General features: G+C 40.4%; 1 protein-coding gene across 1 annotated transcript in view; it reads right to left on the bottom strand.

The window, feature by feature from the left end:
- SSPN (sarcospan) overlaps positions 1 to 19746 on the bottom strand; it is a 37846-nt gene that overhangs the window by 5406 nt on the left and 12694 nt on the right. Inside the window, 1 exon segment of the mRNA XM_049627222.1 lies at positions 5769 to 5855. Coding sequence (XP_049483179.1) covers positions 5769 to 5855 — 87 coding nt within the window.

Raw genomic sequence — 19746 nt, 5'->3', positions numbered from 1 at the left:
GGATTGTACTCACCTACTGGAAATGTTTCTGGTTCCACCTACTGGGGCTCTAGATGAGGAACGGAGTCCCCAACTGTCGGGACTAATGTACTGAACCAAGTTCCTAATGTGAGATGTACATTACCATAGTCCAATGTTGTGTGTAGGGCAGTTCTCATGAATGTGAACTCCCCAAAGTAAGATTAGTTCTACTCATGTCCAGGGCTAGATTAAAGCAGCTCCGAAAAGATTATGCACTCTCTCTACTTCCAATGATATGTAGTTTAAAATAAAAACATATAGCCAAGATTATAAAATATGTGTACAAAAGTCCTCCAAATGAGTTATTCTCCACATGGTGACAATTTCAAGTGTTTTCAAGTCTTAAATATAGAATACTTAAAAATGTATTTTTTTCTTCTTGAATGTGGTGTGTGTGTGTGTGTGTGTGTGTGTGTGTTGGTGCCCTATCCATGTGTCTAGTTTGCTTGAAAGCTTGACTAAGGGCACAGGAAGAGAGTGGAACTGGTTAAAGCCACTTTGTCTTAACATGGCTGCAAAGCCAAAGAGTGCATGGATTCTTTGCATGTCTTCATCAAAGATATCATAAACGCATACACTAATCTTTTTCAAATCTCTTGAAGAATTGCCAGATGGAACTCAAGTTTTTTCATCCATGAAACAGTTTATTGAAACATCTTATATCTCAGGGACATAACAAGGATAACTTTCTTTTATTGTAATTTTCAGGGTTTTTTTAAATGTTTATTTATTCTTGAGAGAGAGAGAGAGAGAGAGAGAGCACATGAGGGGGGTGAGGGGCAGAGAGAAGGAGACACAGAATCCAAAGCAGGCTCCAGGCTCTGAGCTCTCAGCACAGAGCCTGATGTAGTGGGGCTCGAACCCATGAACTGAGGGATCATGACCTGAGTCAAAGTCAGACGTTTAACCGACTGAGACACCCAAGTGCTCCAACAAGGATAACTTCTATTCAATGTGTTTAGTCCTCCCTTGGAGGAAGGGAAGCAGATAAATACAAGGGGCACCATTAAAACATTTAAAAAGGAAATATTTAATTTGTGAAATTGAACACATCACCTAAATTTTTGTGGCCATATTTCCTGCAAAAACTATAGTGCTTAGGCTAAAATGTAGGAGTTTTTATTTTTGTGGGAACATTGGAGCAGAATATTTGAAATATTCTGGGTTGTTATGAAATATTCAGGCCTGACGATTGACTTCAAACTCCTGATACCAAGAGCCAAATTAAATCGTGCTGGTGGTGCTGTACATGTGTACCCACTGTAACTGTGTTTCCAGTGCAGGCAGCATGGACCTGGGAGCTATTTGCTTTGGGAACATGGGTACATTGGTGACTTTACCAGGAGGGAAGGCCCAAATTAAAGGGGTAATTTCCCACCTGAGAGTCATCTGCTTAGCAGAATGGCCCCAATTGGAGTTTTCTCTGCACATTTTATTGCCATCAATGGCTGGAACTGAGGAAGTCTTGTAATAACCCTCCCACCTCCAACACACACACACATCCTTAGCAGATTTCTATAACATTCATTGGGACACTATCTTGAGGCAATGACAATAATCCCTCCTTCAGTCTGTAAGTAATTCGAATGGCTGCAAAAATATTATTCTCTCACACAATCACGAAAACCCATTTGCTGAAATGAGAATTTTGCCTGTTTTTCTAAAAATGTTTATTCTGTTTTTGAGAGAGAAAGAAAGAGCACAAGCAGAGAAGACACAGAGAGAGAGGGAGACACAATCCGAAGCAGGCTCCACGCTCTGAGCTGTCAGCACAGAGCTGGAAGTGAGGCTTGAACCCACGAACTACGAGACCATGACCTGAGCCGAAATCAAAGGGCTTAATCAAAGCCAATCAACTGAGCCACCCATGTACCCCAAAAGTTTGCCTATTTTTAAAAGATCTCCTTTTGGCTTAGATATTGGAAGATTTGCTCAAGACATTTAACAAGTGTACAGCCGAGTGATGGTTATGAGCATAAATAGGGGAGCCAGACTGCCTGCTTTCAAGCCTGATTCTCCCCTTCTTAGCTGTGGGCCTGGAGCAAATTGATCATTCCCCTGCACACCTATGTTACTTCACCTTTAAACTTGGAATGATGATCATAATAGCCCTATGGTCATAGGCTTATTATAAGGATCAAAAGAGTTGATATCTGTAAAGGGCTTAGAGCTGCCTCTAGTACATAGCAGCACTGTTTAAGTATTTGTGAAATCAATAAACAAATTACTAGAGATGGAAAGAGCTGCCAGTTCTCAAGACTCTTAGGGTATCAACTTTACGGGCTTTGTCTTATTCTCTGTCATGTGGGAGTAACAATGCAGGCTTGGCTTGTAGAAAAGATGTAAACATTTACACAGACACAGGGATTGCTCAATTTTAAGTGAGCAACTTAAATATGCTGGGAGCCCAAACAAAAGCCTTGCCCCTTAGCTCCTTGAATATGAATACACTTTCGTTGATGCATAGCTCACACATTGTGATCCTGCATCTCCCACTCTGTGAAAGCATCAGGCCAAGTAAACAGGAGTGAACCACAGAATCAAATTTCGTATCCATGCTAAGACATAAATGTATACTTGATCCCCCAGGCCTGCGGGCTACATCTGCAACGCTGTAGCATTTCCCCAACCGCTCCCCCTCCCCCCCTTCACTGGCTTTTAATCCATCTGACAGCAACAAGCTTCTGGGTTAGAATCTGTAATTTAAAATCAAGTGGCTTGTTTTACCTACGCGGCACGAATAAACTATCAATGAAAGTGTTTACGATGACCTTGGGAATGCGAGCAAATATATCTTGATAAAAGCCTGGCTCGGGACGCATTTGTCTTGCCGGTGTCAGCCCGTGTGTCTGGCGCTCGGCAGCGGGCGGGGGAGCCGAGGCCCCCGGAGCTTATGTAACAGCGGCGCCCAGGCGCGGCTCCGCTCGCTCGCTGCCTCTAATTGGTACCCGGCTGCGGCTTCAACGCTCGGTGACTTTGGAAGGAGGGCGGTTCGGCTTCGATTTAATTACCTTCCCGGGTGGCAGGGGTGGTGAGGCCCGGCTGCCGCTCGCCGCGCAGGAGGGGGCGGCAGCAGCAGCCCTGGGGCCTCCTGGCTGTGGGCACCAGGCGAGTGCGCCTTAAATGCCCTCCTGGGGAATGTGCCCGGGAGTGTTTGCAAGCACATGAACCGGACACGTTTCTGCAAATAACCAAGGTGAGCCCCGAGAAAACAGGGCCACGGGGAAAGGCAGGCGGCCCAATCGGAGGCCGAATGGCCCGCCAAGGCCGCGGGCAGAGCCCCGGGAGAAAGAAAGAATGCGCCGGTGGTGTCGCGGGCCTGCCAGAGAGCGGACTGCGCTAGCCTCAGATGAAAAGACAAGTCCCGTGGCTATTGTCTCCAAGAAAAAGGGAGGGAGTGTGTGTGTGTGTGTGTGTGTGTGTGTGCGCGCGCGCGTGCTCAGGCTGCAGAGAGACGCAGTTAGCACCCCCCTGACTGGTTGCCCTGGCCATCTGGGTCTTCCAACAGGAGAGAAAAAATCTTCAACAAAGCTTAGGCCAGGGTATATGCAGGCACTAAAATGCCATAAGGCTAAGTGAGAAACACATCATGAAGATCCATTTCGTTCCTCCCCCCCCACCCCCCATCCAATGGTGTGGAAACACAACGAAAGTCTGCTGTAACCTGTTGTGCCTTTGGAAAACCTGGAGATTGACTGAAGCTCATTTTAGACCTGAAGATAACGTAGCGGGCACCTTAGAGAGCTGGCAGCAAGCATCACTAAAGGTCACATTCAGGAGAAGAGAAAAGTGCCTCCGTATTTGTCAATGTCTGTCACAGGTGGAAAAAAAAAAAAAAAAGGTGGCTAATGAGATCTTCCTAGTGGGGAATTCTCAACCTGGCTGACATTGGCAGTGACTTTTTTATTTTATTTTTGCCCTTGCTCCTTATTTCAAGTGCAGATGTTGAGGTGGCTTTGGGGGCCTCTGCTGGGTCATCTGGAGGGGAAACGAGGGCATTTCACATAAGCTGATGAACGTAGTGTAGAGCACTTTTTACCTAGTGAAAGAGGTCCCTGTAATTTAACAGGCCATTTCTTATTAGGCTTCCAGGGTTTTTTTTGTTTTTTGTTTTTTGTTTTTTTTAATTCATCACTAAGCCTTATTGTATTTAGTGAGACCTCTACAAAAACAGTAAACATGGACTGATGTCTGCTCTCTCTGGCCTTCTTTAAGGAACACCCTCAGACAGAAAAATTAAAATTTCCAAATGTAGGTATATCCACCAAATTCTGTCGGGTTTTTTTTTTTAAAGAATCCATTATTTTTTTTAAGTTTACTTATTTATTTTTTGAGAGAGAGAGAGAGAGCAGGGGAGGGGCAGAAAAAGAGGGAGAGAGAATTCCAAGCAGGCTCTGCACTATCAGCACAGAGCCTGATGTGGGGCTTGAAATCACCAACTGTGAGATCATGACCTGAGCGGAAGTTGGGCACTTAACCGACTGAGCCACCCAGATACCCCCATTATGTTTTTAATTAGAAAAGTTATGTCTAACTATTGGAGAACATTTCAGAATTAAAGAAGAAACTACAAAATGCAGCTATCCTCCCACTACTCACAGATAACCATTTTTTCTATGCACTGAGAGCTATTTTTTTTTTATTTCTGTAGGATCACACCATAGATTTTGTGTAGCCAGCTTTTTTTTGACTAGTTAATATAATGTGAGCACTTTTATTCCATTATTACCCTTTTACAACATGATTTAAATATATTTACATATAATATAAGCACTTTGCTTTTTTATGTCAACCACTTCAACCATACTAGAATAAAAAACATCTTTTCTGCCTCTTTGTAATTTCTAAATAATAGAATTGACTTACTCTTATGCATTATGCTTCTTGTGAACAAAGAAGTATCTAACTGTTATGTGCTTGGTTATGAAGAAAAAGTAAACAGTGTGAGTGGACCAAAAAAAAAAATACCCAACAAACGAATATTACAGAAAACATTTTGTTGTCTGCTACAAGTGGTTGAAAGAAAATGTAGGAATTTGATTTCTCCTAGCTCTGATTGCTGGGTTGGGTTTTTATCTCCCTGAACTCTAAAAGGGTGTGTCTATGTTTCCCTTTGGACTAGATTCTACTGTGCAGTGAAAATGCTGTGTACTTGAATGGGCTCCGACCGAATGCACTGTCTTTAATGGAGAAAAAAATCACATGCACGTGAAAGACACACACACACACACATACACACACACACACGTTAAACCATGCGTATCCTACCCACCTACCTCCCCCCCCCCAATACCCTCAGGCTCTTGGCACAGATCATTTGGATGCACCCAATGTACTTTTTTTGTCTCAGTGATCCCACCTACAAGAGGAAATACACTTAGACTGCTTCCCTATTAAAATATTCTAAAAAACCCCAAGATATGGAAGTGGGCAGTAACAGAGACACCTTTTCCCTGGCCAAGTGTTTTGCTGAACTGATGAATTTTCAAAATTCTTTGTAAGGGCATTGAAGGACAGACTTTATGTGATCTATGCCAACTTAGTGCATGGAAATTAAGACTTTAAAAAAAAGACCAGCATTACCTTTGGGGTCTGGATGAATGCCCTCCTAAAACATTTTTTTGGCCTGCCTAAAAATGCAACTTCTAGTATAATCTGATATGCAACCCTTTAAAAATCATTCTTTTATTTTGTACTTGTGTTTTTTTCCCCACGTGACGATAAAAGAGAAAAAAATAACAACTTACTTTCATAACAAACTGGATACATGTCCGTTCGTCAACTTGATATGAGACACAAAGCATAAACAAACCAAGATACGCCACTAGGCAGACCTGCAATGGAGAACATGGACGGAAGGATGTTATCAGGGCAAGTCGTGCATTCTAATGACATCAATGTCAGTGTCTTTCACCAATAACATCCTTGTTATCCAGGTGCTCATTTCATTTACTTATCTTTATGTGTTATTTTTCTCTCGGCTCGAGGAACAGAGTTTTTTAAAATAGTAAAATCAATTTGTTTCAATTTAGCCAGTATTTATTAAGTCCTTTTGATGTGCCAGGTGCTATGCAAGGTCCTTTCGCGTGTACAATGATGAATAAAACCTCCTCGGCCTCAATAAGTGTACGGTCCAGTCTAGGCCAAGATAAGTGGACATGCTATTCTAAGGCAGGGCATTACATGTCAAATGCTATTCAGAGAAGTACAAAAAGAGGAAAAAAACAACATTGAGTTGGGCAATTTAAAAAGACTTCACTAAAGAGGTGGATTTGAAATGGTCCTTGAAAAGGATGATGATAATAATAATGATGACCGCTAACATTTACTGACTACTTACTTTGTGCTGGCCATCTTCTAAGGGCTTTGTATGGATTTCCTCTGCAATCATCACAAAACCCCATGAAGCAGGTGCTGTTATGATCCTCATGTTATAAATGAGGAAACAGAAGCACAAAGCTAGTAAATAATGAAACCAGCACTCAAACCAGGTGGTTTGGGTGAAATAGCACAAGCGATAGCACAGAGGTAGGATGGCACAATTGTGGGGGGAGAGTAGTAAACATTTACCCGCAGTCGAAATAACAAGACATAGAGCAGAAAGGTAAGTTAAAAATCTAGGGATACAGGATTGATTTCATAAGCAGTGGGACTCCCGTGAAAATTTTTAATCAGACAAATGACATGATTCAAGGCATCATGTTTCAGGAAAATGAGCAGTGGTGTTGGGTGGGTTGGCATCCAACCCACATCAGGATTATTATTTTACTAATCTAAGCAGAATTAATATATCAGGTGGGCAGGAGCTGAGATGACACAAAGTCAGGGAAAGAGACAGAGAGGAAAGTTGTGGTCCTAGCAGAATCTGTATGTCTTGGCTATTGCATGCTGATAGGAGGACACTGGCAAGGGAGAAATAGGAAGTGATCCCCACGTGCCTGAGTGTCCATGAAGGAAAGAAAGGCACGTGTCTGGCTGAGAGGACGCTGGGAAGAGGAATGACAACTTTGAGACAAAAGATACTCGACTGCTTTGTCAAACCAGATTTTCTTTTTTAGTGCCCTGAAGTTTTGCAAATGTGATTTAGAGTTTCTAATCAAAGTGTATCTGTTCACCCTTAATTTTGGAAACATTAAAATGTTGCTAAGTTGTACTTTAGGATAGAAACCCTAAGCAACCCTAAGCGCATCTTCTGCTAAGCACGGTTTTCCTAGAGACGGATGTTTGAAGGGTAGCTGAGTGTCACCTGGTAAGCCATTAAATGACTGGTTTGGTAATAATTTCTACCCCTAGGGCTAGCTTTACACCACAGGGTAGCAGAACTGTTTACTTACAACATCAACATAGCATTTTAGGGTAATGCCTCTATCCTAGTCTCTCCTTGTTTACATAATCAGTAACTTGCTTGTGCCCCCGTGGGTTCTCAAATTGAGCGCTGTTCAGGTTTCTACTGGGCCGTGATGCCAAAAGCCAGACCTTCCTTTAGTGCCGGCTCTTCCATCACTTGGACTGGCTGATAAATTAATAGTAAGTAACATTCCCAGCACAGGGATATAGCATTAAAATACAGGAGCATGGCACAGGCTGGAGAGATCTGGGTAGAAAACAAAGCAGGTAGGACCCAGGGAGGCAACTTTTCAGCAGAGGACCGGCAGATGCAGAGTAATGATACTGAAGTTATTTGTGTAGACCACAACATGACTGACATTTCCAAGTCAGGGATGAACTTCTTTCTCAAAGTTCATTTTTAAAAGTTAGGTAGAAGTTTGATAAGACCTGTAGGGACTCACTATGTATTGTCACATTAAGAATTTACTGGGGCGCCTGGGTGGCGCAGTCGGTTAAGCGTCCGACTTCAGCCAGGTCACGATCTCGTGGTCCGTGAGTTAGAGCCCCGCGTCGGGCTCTGGGCTGATGGCTCAGAGCCTGGAGCCTGTTTCCGATTCTGTGTCTCCCTCTCTCTCTGCCCCTCCCCCGTTCATGCTCTGTCTCTCTCTGTCCCAAAAATAAATAAAAAACATTGAAAAAATATATATATATAAAAAAAAAAGAATTTACACAACTGAAACAATGGAAGAAAGACCTCCTTTTTTGTTCATTGGCAACAAACCAGATGGAGGCTCCTCAACTTGCTTCTGTGAAGATTGTTAAATCCTGAAGCACGTGCCTATACGCCCTTGTTAGTGTTTGTTTGCAGGTGCATGCACAGGGTTGGGCTCTCTCCCACGTGGCTATCTTTGTCCCTAGAGGCTCTTGTGAAGCTGGCACTTGCCAAGACTCCTCTCTTTGTCTTTATGAGAGACACATTCCAACAATCAGGCCTAACTGGACCCGCATGTTAAAAATCTGCCTCTGTGCCTTGCTTGAACAAATTTTCCCACGTTAGCAGTATCTACTCCTTTGTAGCTTTCATTAGGCCAGTTTCCAGCAAGAAGGTGCCCGGGAACATATGACCTCATTCTAGGGCATTTCTCATGGTCAACTGACAGAACTCTTTTGAGGACATACACTAGCCAGACCCTTTGCACAGCTCTGGGAACTGAGAGGTGAAAAGATAGAGTCTCAGCCTTCAAGGAGCTCTCTCTCTCAGTCCAGTGGGGAAAGAGAGCACAGTGAAGTTAGAATACCATCTAAGTACTAGGACCTCATCTTCCATAATACACAGGAGGGGTGATTAACCCAAAGGCAACTGGGGGAAACTTCCTGAAGGGAGATGGATTTGGAAGGATAAGCAGAAACTAGTTAGGAGATGGATGTGAGGAAGGGTCAAGAAAGTACCAGTAGGTACAAAGGCATGCAGAAGTGCAGAGTAAACATCGAGGACTCCCATAGCTCCAGTGCAGAGGATAAGAGAAGGCACAAGAAGTGCTTACAGAGATGGCCAGGAGGTAGGTCACAAAGGACTTTTGTTTCCTTCTAGGGCGTTTGAAGCGGAGGGATGGTATGATCTACTTTGCCCTTGAGAATGGTCCTTCAGGCTGTGAAGAATGCACTGGGAAGGGAAGACCAGCTAGGAGGCCATTGTGCATCTATGGAGAAATGATGAGTGCCTGAGCTCAGCTAGCAGTGGGGAGAGAGAGTGGGTGTGTTTGAGTGACACGAGGGAGGCCGAATCTTTGGGCCCTAAATAAAGACCAGATGTGAAGGCTGCTGGGGTCGGAGGGGTCAGGAAGGTGCTCAGCCACCTGACTTGAGCTGCCAGGTGGATGGTGTTGATATTTAAGGAGACACAAGATACAAGAGGAAGAGCAGAATGGGAGTGGAAAACGAAGATGCCCACATGGATTCAAAGCTCACTGCAGGGGCCTAGAGCTCAGGAAGGAGGTCTGAGCTGCAGATAAACACTTGTTAGTCATCAGCATATGTGAAGTAATTGAAGCCATTAGAAATGCTAGACCATCCAGAAAGAGTCTAGTGAAAATAGAAAAGAGCCAAGTTACCCAATTATGCAGAATTTTTGACTCTTTTGAACAGAAAACATCTTAAATATACTTCTTATAATCTTGGTTTTACTTCATAACATGTCTAAATATTATGAAACTGATTACCCTCTTGGATTTTTGGATTTCACTTTGAGATCTTTGTATAGCACATTTGCTATGGAACCTGGTTAAACTCAACACATTTTAATTTCTTAGCCTTGTGCTAGGGCTCAGTGGGTTCCAGGAGGGGGGACTTCTTTTTCTTACAGATCTGCATGTTAGAACAATACTTCTGTATCAGAGGGTTTATTGGTGTTCAGCACCTTTTAGAAGAGTAGCATTTATCGAAACTTAAAACTGAAAGCTTTGTGGCCACGGGGAGGTAATCAGATTTCTCACGCCAGACTAAGGGTCTTGTTTCCTGAGCTGGCAGGACATGGACGCTCCAGGAAGACAGGGTGTTCTGACTTCCCAGGAAGGGAGGAGGAGCTCATGTTAATGAGAGACCCGCCAGGTCTATCTGGAACAACATTCCTGGATTCTGGGCCAGAGCTTCCATTAGATTTGGTGAGGTGGGCCTCATGGAACAGGAAAAAAGCAGTTATGTAAGGTTTTCAATAAGGCACTCATTGGACCAGACACCCAGGCCTGGGGTGGACAGGTGGTGTCACTGAGCACAAAGCCAAATAAGAGTGGGGTAGCATCGGGGAAAGTAGTGTAGAGAGGGCAGCGAGGCTTTAAGAACTTGTCCAGTCAGTTCATGTACAGATGGAGAATTATGCTAATAAGAAAAGCTTGGAATGAGTTTTTTTTCAATGGGAACAAAAGACAACTACTGTCATCTTAAATCAATTTTTGGATGCACGTGTCTACAATTTGTTTTCTCTTTAGTGTAAAGAGAAAACCGAAGTGCTAAATTCCATCTTCCATCTAAAGATATTCTTTGTCTGCTTAGAGTGAAGGCTGCATTCTCTCTTGTGGGTTAGAAAGTTAAACAGAGATGAAATGTTCTCTGAATGTTAGATCCATTTCTAGATGGATGAGTCCTGAGTCCTGTCACACACTGTTTCTGTTTTTGTTATTTGGCCCTATTGTACCTGCAGTGGTGCTTTTAAGAGTTGGCATTATGAATAAAAGGTGAGTGCTGGACCAGTGTCTTGGAGATTTACCTAGACATCATTTTTTTTTCCTTTTCATTCCGGCATAGCTAGAAGATCCCACTCTAAAACATTTTGTGAGAACGTGAATTATTGGTATTTACTTCTCCCCATGTCATACGTGTTTATATTCTGGTCTTGTGACATTCACACAGCATCCAATTTATTTGTTTTCTTCTTTTAGTTGTCGACAGAGCTGCTTGACAGGGCTATCTGGGGAATACAACCTTCCCCTGTCAAATGCCTTTCAAGGTTTCTCTCCTCCTTCCACCCCCACCCTCTCATTTGTGGACCTGAAATGTGACTCTATTCCTGTAAGTTAATCAACTTTCACCTTTATATTCTGTCAATATAGTAACAAGATGAACTCTCTTCTCATGTTTGCACAGACAATTGATCAACAAGAGATGTAGCAGAACTGTAAATATTTCTCTGGATATTTCTTAAGAGAATTTCTGTGGATTTTCATCTATTTAATAGGATTTAAGGTCAAATATTAGAAATCACTTTCAACAAATGATAAACATATTGCAATCTGTCAACTGAATGCAGTCTCACCCAGGAGAATTGTTGATTAACACATGGTGTGTCCGAGATTTAAATAATATATAAAAGAACCTTTCATGAGCATCTATTAAGAGATGTTTATTGGATCAAGACTTCAGAAGGATGGGAGAGAATATTTTAGCATAACTTAAGCATTTTTACTGGATTGTCATTGCCACGGCCTTATGGTAAGACAAAGTCGAAGCCGGTGGTTCAGAATTACTTAGAGGACTTGGTAAAAACTGGCCCAGTCCCCAGAATTTCTTATCCAATTGGTCTGCAGTGGAGACCAAAAATTTGCATTTTTAACAAATTCCTGGGTAATGCTGGTGTTGCTTTTGCTGCTAGTCCTGAAGCCACACTTTCAGAACAGGTAGTTTAAGCTAAAAACACAGTCTTCTAAATGCTAACACCTGGTCTGGGGCTTATCTGAAAGTTTGAGGTCTAGAGTGATATACTGACAAGTGGGGTTTCCTATAGAAGAGCTGTTTATTATAAGTAATAATGAGATATAATAACAATAATTTTCTCATAAGGAAGTTTAGTCTTTTCTATCGTAGGAATCCTTAAATTTGAAGGGAAAACCCTTCATTGCTATCAACATGAAGTCACTGAACACAGAGTTGGGAAGAGATGGGCGCAGTCAGCTGTCACAAGCCCACCAGGAATGCTGTAGCACACTCCTACATCTCTACCACATTTTCTGCCTTCTCTCAGCCCCTTCTCTTACAGAAGCATCTGCTTCCCAAGTGGGATTCATCTGTAACTAAAGGGCAAAGTTTGGCACATTATTCTTTCCTAGTTATTTGGAATCCCTGAAACCAGCCTGCAGAATCACATAAAAAGATGCAAGGGAGGGAGAGATCCAGAGAGCAATCCTAATACTCATTTCCTGACTGGAAATGGAGTAAGAACTGGTACAATGTAATCTTTCAGATCTTTCTATTAATGGTCGTCCTAATCTAGGTATTACTCCCCACTGAAGTTAGCTCAACAACCTTTATTGAAGTAGATACTAGGAGTATAAGGAAGAATAAGATACGGTCTTTGCCCTTTAGAAATTTACAGTTTAATCCCTACTTTGTTGAAGAAGTGAGGCATAGGAAAATTAATTGCCATGGGTAATGTCGTTTGATCAGTTTTGGCCAGGTGGGAAAATGAACAGTCAATAGTAGCTCATACAAATCCATCCTTACTGTTCACTCATCGAAACCCCCCATCCTTTCTAAATGTAAGGGACATTGAATCAACTGTGTGGTTTTTTTTTTCCTCCTGTGTATTAGTTTTTAAAGACAATAAAGTTTTTGGTGCTAAATAGGACTTAAATATGGTGGAACTGTGAGGTTATTCCCTCCCCACATTTATTATTATTATTATTAGTTATTATTTTAAATTACATTTTGGGGTAAACAGACTCAAAAATACTCCTCCTAAACAGATGAGGTAAGAAAGGTGAAAAAAACTCTTGAAAGCATGAAACATTAATTAACAGTTCATTCAACAAGTGGTAACTGCTTTTTAGTTCTGTTACAATCAACTAGGAAACTGTACGTGTAATTAAATGCTGCACAGTGGGAAAATGTGGGCTAGAGTTGATGCTTGACTCTATTATTTTAGTAGCTATATGATCTTGAACAAAGCTCATTCTTCATAGCCTCAGTTTCCTTATCTATGAAATAGAGACAACAATGCCTTCTTTTGATGGTTAATTCAAAGATTAATGATAATGTAAATAAGGCGCCTACAATAATGCTTAAGAAATAACGGGAGAAACACTGGCAGTAATTATTATAATAATTATTATTGCAAGTCACTCATATGTTTATTAGAGCAGATCAAATTTAGAGCGTATTTAAGGGCTCAGAAATGAATTACCAATTAACCACGTTTAAAACTGATAGCACATACACTGTGTTGGTTACAACTGCCACACAGTCTACTCTGTATTAGTGGATACCGGTGAATATATTCCATAATCTTTATATTTACATAAGAAAAGCTAATTACCAAGCCTAAATGGTTAGACATTTTAATGCTAATTTTGAGCACTTTTACGTGCCAGGCATTAAATTAAGCACTCTACGTAAATGATCCCATTTGGTCTTCGTGAAAATCCTATGAAGTAGTCACTATCATCAGCCCCATTTCATAGATGAGGAAACTAAGGCTCAAAAAGGTTTTATGCTCAAGGTCACAGAGCAAAGATAGAGCTGCTGGCTGCACCAGAGTACAGAGCCTGGCTCTTAACCATCACCCAGCCTGGCCACCTCTATGGAGGAATCTGGACAGCACTGTAAACAAAGTGAGAGCTGCAGATATTTAGAGAACATTCCATTATCTGCTCCTCTTCCATGCTGAATGGTGTGAAGTACCACTCCGGAGGCATAGTGGGGAGAAGTCTTTGAGATTGCAAATGACTGTCCAAGCCAGGAGAAGGTGACACAGTCTTTAAGACTCAGCCTCTTCATGGATAACATAGAGAAAAGAACACTTTATAATTTGTTTTAAGGATCATGAATGATGTGCCTGCAATTGCAGTAGATAATGTTTTTTCTCCATCTCATAGGACCTCAAACTGTGCCAGTATAACTTACTCTGAAACTTGAGCTGAAATGAATAATACATATAAATGTAGCCCTCTATCACATCTTAGAAATAATCTCATTTCGTTCATTTAACAAATATTCGTTCTGTACCTACCACGTGCCAGGTACTCTTTGAGGATCTGGAGATACTTCAGTAAATAGAAGAGACCAAAATCACAGTGACCATAAACAAATGCCTTAGTAGATACATCCTATGTCAGTCATAGAGGAGCTATGGAGAACATAGGACTTAACATCATTGCTTCTTTTTCCCATAAACAGGACATTTAGTAATTAGCAAAATGCAGATAAGTCCTCAAAGCGGTATGTTCCCTCTCAAAAACTGAACTGATAATGCCCACTGACCCCTTAAAAAAAAGACGATTGACTCACGGCTTTCTCTTATGAGAACCTTGCTGGGTCTGTTATTCCAACAACATGTATCTGCTCTAAGTTATCTAAGACCTAACAGGCTCCAAAAAAGATAACCTATACATGCCTGCAGGAAAGGGGCAACAGAGGGTAACTATATAAAGTTTTACAGCAAAATGGTCCACGTGCATAAAGACAGAGACAGAGGCAATATATCCTAGCTCTAGATCTGACAGACCTGGGTTCAAAACCCACCTCCACCACATTCTAGCTTTTTGTCCTGGACAGGTTAACTTCCTCAAGCTTCCGTACCATCATCATTTGTGGGATGATCAACAATGCCCACTTCAGAAACTGTTGTAAGGATTATGTGCGACAGGAGAGGTGAAAGACGTAACACAATACCCAGCACGTATGTAGCAGTCAATATACATGTGTCAAATAGATAAATCTATTCATTTAGTGACTTGGGCTACTTTAGCTCTCATAGCAAGGGCCCACTTTTCAAAAATCTTTCCAATAGTGTTGACATAAATAGTTTGCAAATACCTAAGAGTTCTAAAGTTCATTTTCTGCTTCTTTTCCCTTCTGCATCAAAACTATTTATTGGGGCGCCTGGGTGGCGCAGTCGGTTAAGCGTCCGACTTCAGCCAGGTCACGATCTCACGGTCCGTGAGTTCGAGCCCCGCGTCAGGCTCTGGGCTGATGGCTCGGAGCCTGGAGCCTGTTTCCGATTCTGTGTCTCCCTCTCTCTCTGCCCCTCCCCCGTTCATGCTCTGTCTCTCTCTGTCCCAAAAATAAATTAAAAAAAACGTTGAAAAAAAAAACTATTTATTCTCTACTACCCAGGAAATTCCAGTCTTGGTAACCATGCTGAGCTGCATATGTTTCTCTGATTACACTATTATGGTTTTACAAAGACAAGCATTTAATTTCTGAAAAACTACTGTCCAGCTAAAAATATTTTCTGTCCAAAGCAGATCCAAGATTAGTATCACCTTTTAAAAAAAAAGAAAGAAAGAAAAAGCATAATTGGGGGCACCTGGGTGGCTCAGTCGGTCAAGCGTCCAACTTCAGCTCAGGTCATGATCTCACGGTTTGTGTGGTCAAGCCCCACATAGGGCTCTGTGCTGACAGCTCAGAGCCTGGAGCCTGCTTTAGATGCTGTGCCTCCCTCTCTCTCTCTGCCCCTCCCCTGCTCGCACTCTGTCTCTGTCTCAAAAATAAATAAACATAAAAAATAAAGTATAATTGTTTTAGCCAAACTTAGTGCACAGATACTAATGGGAAATTCCAAAAGTGATATAAATATAAAGATTCAAAATCAACCAAAGAGTTTATGGCAGTATTGAACATCAAGATGCGAGAGAAAGCTGTAACCATCTGTCTCTAAACACTACAAATATTAATGTACAGGCATTAAAACCCAGAACATTATTATAAATTTGAAAAAAAAATTCTTGGTTTTTATTAAACCAAGTGTGAAGTAGTAGCTTCTTTTCCACTTAAAACAAAACTATAGCTAGCAACAACTTTTTATGTCTAGCAACTTTTGCTAAGGAGAATTTTCTTTGGCTCATCATACATCAGGAAGGGATTCAATGCCTTTTCATTTGCCTTAGGAATCTCCAAACCCAGAGTTTCACTGTTTTACGCTTTTCATTTTTGTTTTTTCCTTAGAGTAAAAATAGTCAATGGACAGCATTAGTCAAGAAATACTCTCGTAATTCAAGGACTAAATTCTGCTTACCCTGGGTAGAGTTTGGGTTACAGCACACACTGTCATGGATGCATTTCCCCATCCTCCTGTGGGGGTTGGGGGGAACAATTTGCAATATTTGCTTTGCAAAGACAACCTAAGAGATTAGTTTTAAAAGAAGCTCGGTAGATGGGGTGCCTGGGTGGCTCAGTCAGTTAAGTGTCTGACTCGATTTTGGCTCAGGTCATGATCCAGGTCAAAATCTCTCTGTGAAAAGGCAATTCTAGATAACCAGTTCTATCACAGAAAATTATTTCTTTTCAGAGTCTAAAGACAAATGACACTTGCTCCATCACACCTGAGTTTAGCCCATCTGTAATATGCACTCAGTCTTTTTCTCCCCTTTATTATTATATTTGACTGAGGAATTGATACTTGACAAGTCCATGTCTGAATTACTGTAAATATATGTATAGACTTTTCATATATGGTGTGCAACGATACTGAAATTGAATCAAAATAAATAATTTATGTGGTAATGGATTGAGTTGAAAAACAAAGCAGGCCTTTCATCACCGAGAACTTGGCTCAATCTAGATTTCTTTGGAAAATAACTTGTAGAAACAAGATTTCTAAGAAGTAATGAGGCCATTCTAAAGGCAATCATTGCTCATGTAATCATCAGTGATGAGACAGATTCACCTTCTCTGTTGCGATAAAAGCTCTCATTGGTTGGTGAAGAAGTAGGGAATAGTAAAGAGCAGTTACATACCAGGCTGAAATCTTTCCCATGGTAGGATATATCCTTTATAATTCAAAGTGGTGGCTTCCTTTATAATGATTTCAAACTATCTGATTGCAAGAAATATATATATATGTACATATATATATAATTATGTATATTTACATATATTGTATATATTTGTATATAATATACATATATATATCTTTAATTTTCCTAGCCAGTGCTGCCTTGTAATTGCATTTCTGTGTAGTTTAGCCACATCTGTTGTGCCAGCACAGAAAGAGCAGAAAGGAAAATGTGCCTGTCAAGTGACTGCCTTATTTCTCAGCACACATTGTGCTTTGCAGATGTTCACTTGTAGCTCATTTGTTGCTTTGTAAGATAACAGAAAACTATCCTGACGGAACTGATAAAAAGGAGTTGAAATTTGTGATCAGCAGCTGGATGAAGGGAGCATGAATCCCCCAAATCCTATGGATATAGTGTGCTTTCCTTGATGTCCCTGCCAATTTAAGGCTGGAAAGCTAGGGAAATCTTTGAGAGATGTGCCAGCATGAAATTGCTACAATTCATAAGTTCCAAAAACCTTGCCTAAAGATTATTGCAAATAGCTCATTTTAGACCAGTGAATCTCACAACTGAGTGTTGTATCAACACAGAGAAAACAGAAGACAAATCCAACAACTATCCTAATGTATGACTTATCATGGAAACATTCAAGTAGAATCCCTTTGGTTTGGGTCTTATTTTAGTATTCTAACAGATTTGTGTATCTATGTTAACATTCATATTTGATAGTAACTACTGGGAATTTTTGCAATTACATCCTCAAAAAACTAAACGAGCACAAACAACAGAATCATGAAGCAATAAAGTTGGTTGTGGATGAAAACTAGGTTTAGGACATGAATTGTGCCTTTCACCTAAAATGCCCTTTTACTTTTCCATCCCCCTTGGTATAGTACTTCTCCTTTAATTATTTTGAATCCAGTAATATTCATTCTTCAAACCCTGCTCAAAAATCTCCTCTACGCAGACAGAGTATGTTTCGTTCATTACTTACTTTATATATTTGCTCATTTATTCCGTAAAACAATGCAATAAGTAAAAAATACTACTCTGTCTTATAGAAAATTGTGACTGAGAGAGGTTAAGAAATCTGCAAGTTGATCCAAAGACTTTTTTAAACATCAGGAGGTTTTATTTCTGCATAATATTAAAGCCTAACTTATATGAAACTCTTCTAGCTGTGAAATACATTAAAATGCTCTGAGCTTCCACAGGCTAAGAGATGGAGCTAAGACCGTGGCGTAAAGGTGGGCCCCTCAAATGGCTATGCCCTTACATGACTCAAAAATAATGAACCCACTAGCACTGGAGGTCATCAAGAAAACTGTTGTCTTGGCTGATGGTGGAGGTGGAGGTGGAGGTTTTGAGAAAGTAACATGAAAGCAGTCCTGAAAAAAAAAAAAAACTTGATTTTTTTCAACAAAAAATTGTGAGGAGGACAGAAAGAGGAAGGGGAGGGGTGAGAGAGAGAGACATGATATAAAAGAGAGAGAAAGGGTAAGTCTTTGAATAAAGGAAACATAAGAAATATATAAACTAATTGCAATGTATAGATCTTATTGGGATCCTGATTCTGACACTGAAGAAACATTCATGAGTTAATCGTGGATATTTGACCACTGATTTGATTCTATTAAGAAACTGTTAACTTGTTAGGGATGATTAGTATTTTGATTATTTTTAGTCTTCATCTTTTGACTTACATATGAAGTATCTATGGATGAAATGATATAATATCTGGGATTTACTTCAAAATAAACCAATATGTGGTGTGTGGGTGTGGAGTTTCAGAGCATATAAATGAAGCAAGATTGATCATGAGTTAATAATTATTGAAGCTGGGTGATGGGAACACAGGTGTCCATTATAATATTTGATCTACTTTTTTTGTATGCTTGAAACTTTCCATAATAAATAGGTTAAGAAAAAAAAAGTGGCTCATAATAGCACTGGGACACCTAGAAAGAGAAACCATCTTGAAGGGTTACACCCTCAAATAGGCCACCGCAAATTATTACATATAAAGAAAGCCTCTTGGAAAATGAACTCACAAACCAACTATAGCAATCCCATAAACAATCAATTCATTAGTGAAGGCCGGCACTGTATGCATTAAGTTTATGTGTGCACACAAAGATACACACTCTCTCTCTAAGAATTAAACTTTGTGAATTTCAAATAATGGAACTAAAGCAAGCCTATAGAAAAAGTACATTTGGGGCACCTGGGTGGTGCAATCGGTTGAGCGACTGACTTCAGCTGAGGTCATGATCTCAAGGTTCGTGAGTTCGAGCCCCACATCAGGCTCACCGCTGTCAGTGCGGAGCCACTTTGTATCCTCTGTGCCCCCTTCTCTCTGCCTCTCCCCCACTCGTGCTCTCTCTCTCTTTCTCAAAATTAAATTAAAAACAAAAAACAAAAAAGCACACTCAAAATAACTGAAACCATGAAAGAAGAAACTGAAAACGTGAATAAAGAACAGGGCACTTTAAAAAACACCAGGGATATATTAAAAAATAAAACATCAATGAAAACAAAAGACAAGTTCTAGAATGAAAAAAAAATCATTGGAATTAAAAACTCTATGTAGTAGATTAAACTCAACTGAAAAGGGGAATAGTGAACTAGAAGATAGATCTGAAGGAATAACCCAAAATACAGAACAGGAGATAGACAGGAAATGCAGCAGAGAGGGTAAGAAACATGAAGACAAAATAGGAGGTCCAAACATATCTCTAATAGTAGTTTCAAATGGAGAGACTAGAGAGAGAGAGAGAGAGAGAGAGAGAGAGAGAGAGATTATTTGAAATAAATAAATAAATAAATAAATAAATAAATAAATTTTTTCAAATATTTAAAATATTCAGAAATGTTTTTCAGAATTGATGAAAACGCAAAAATCTTAGATCCAGGAAACATAACAAGTCTCCAACAGGAAAAACAGAAAGAAAATCCACATTTGGACACACTGTAGCTAAACTGTAGAACATCAGGTAAATGGAGAGAGATTCTTTGCTCACGTAGAGAAAGTACATGAATCAATCAAATGAAAATACCAAAAGGACTTTTCTTGAAACTTCAAAAGAAGCCAGTTCTGACATGTATATGGAAGACAATGTGGCTAAGTCTC

This window comes from Panthera uncia, chromosome B4 (genome assembly GCF_023721935.1).
Source record: "Panthera uncia isolate 11264 chromosome B4, Puncia_PCG_1.0, whole genome shotgun sequence".
Classification (NCBI taxonomy): Eukaryota; Metazoa; Chordata; class Mammalia; order Carnivora; family Felidae; genus Panthera; species Panthera uncia.
This window is presented reverse-complemented; position numbering and strand designations above follow the sequence as displayed.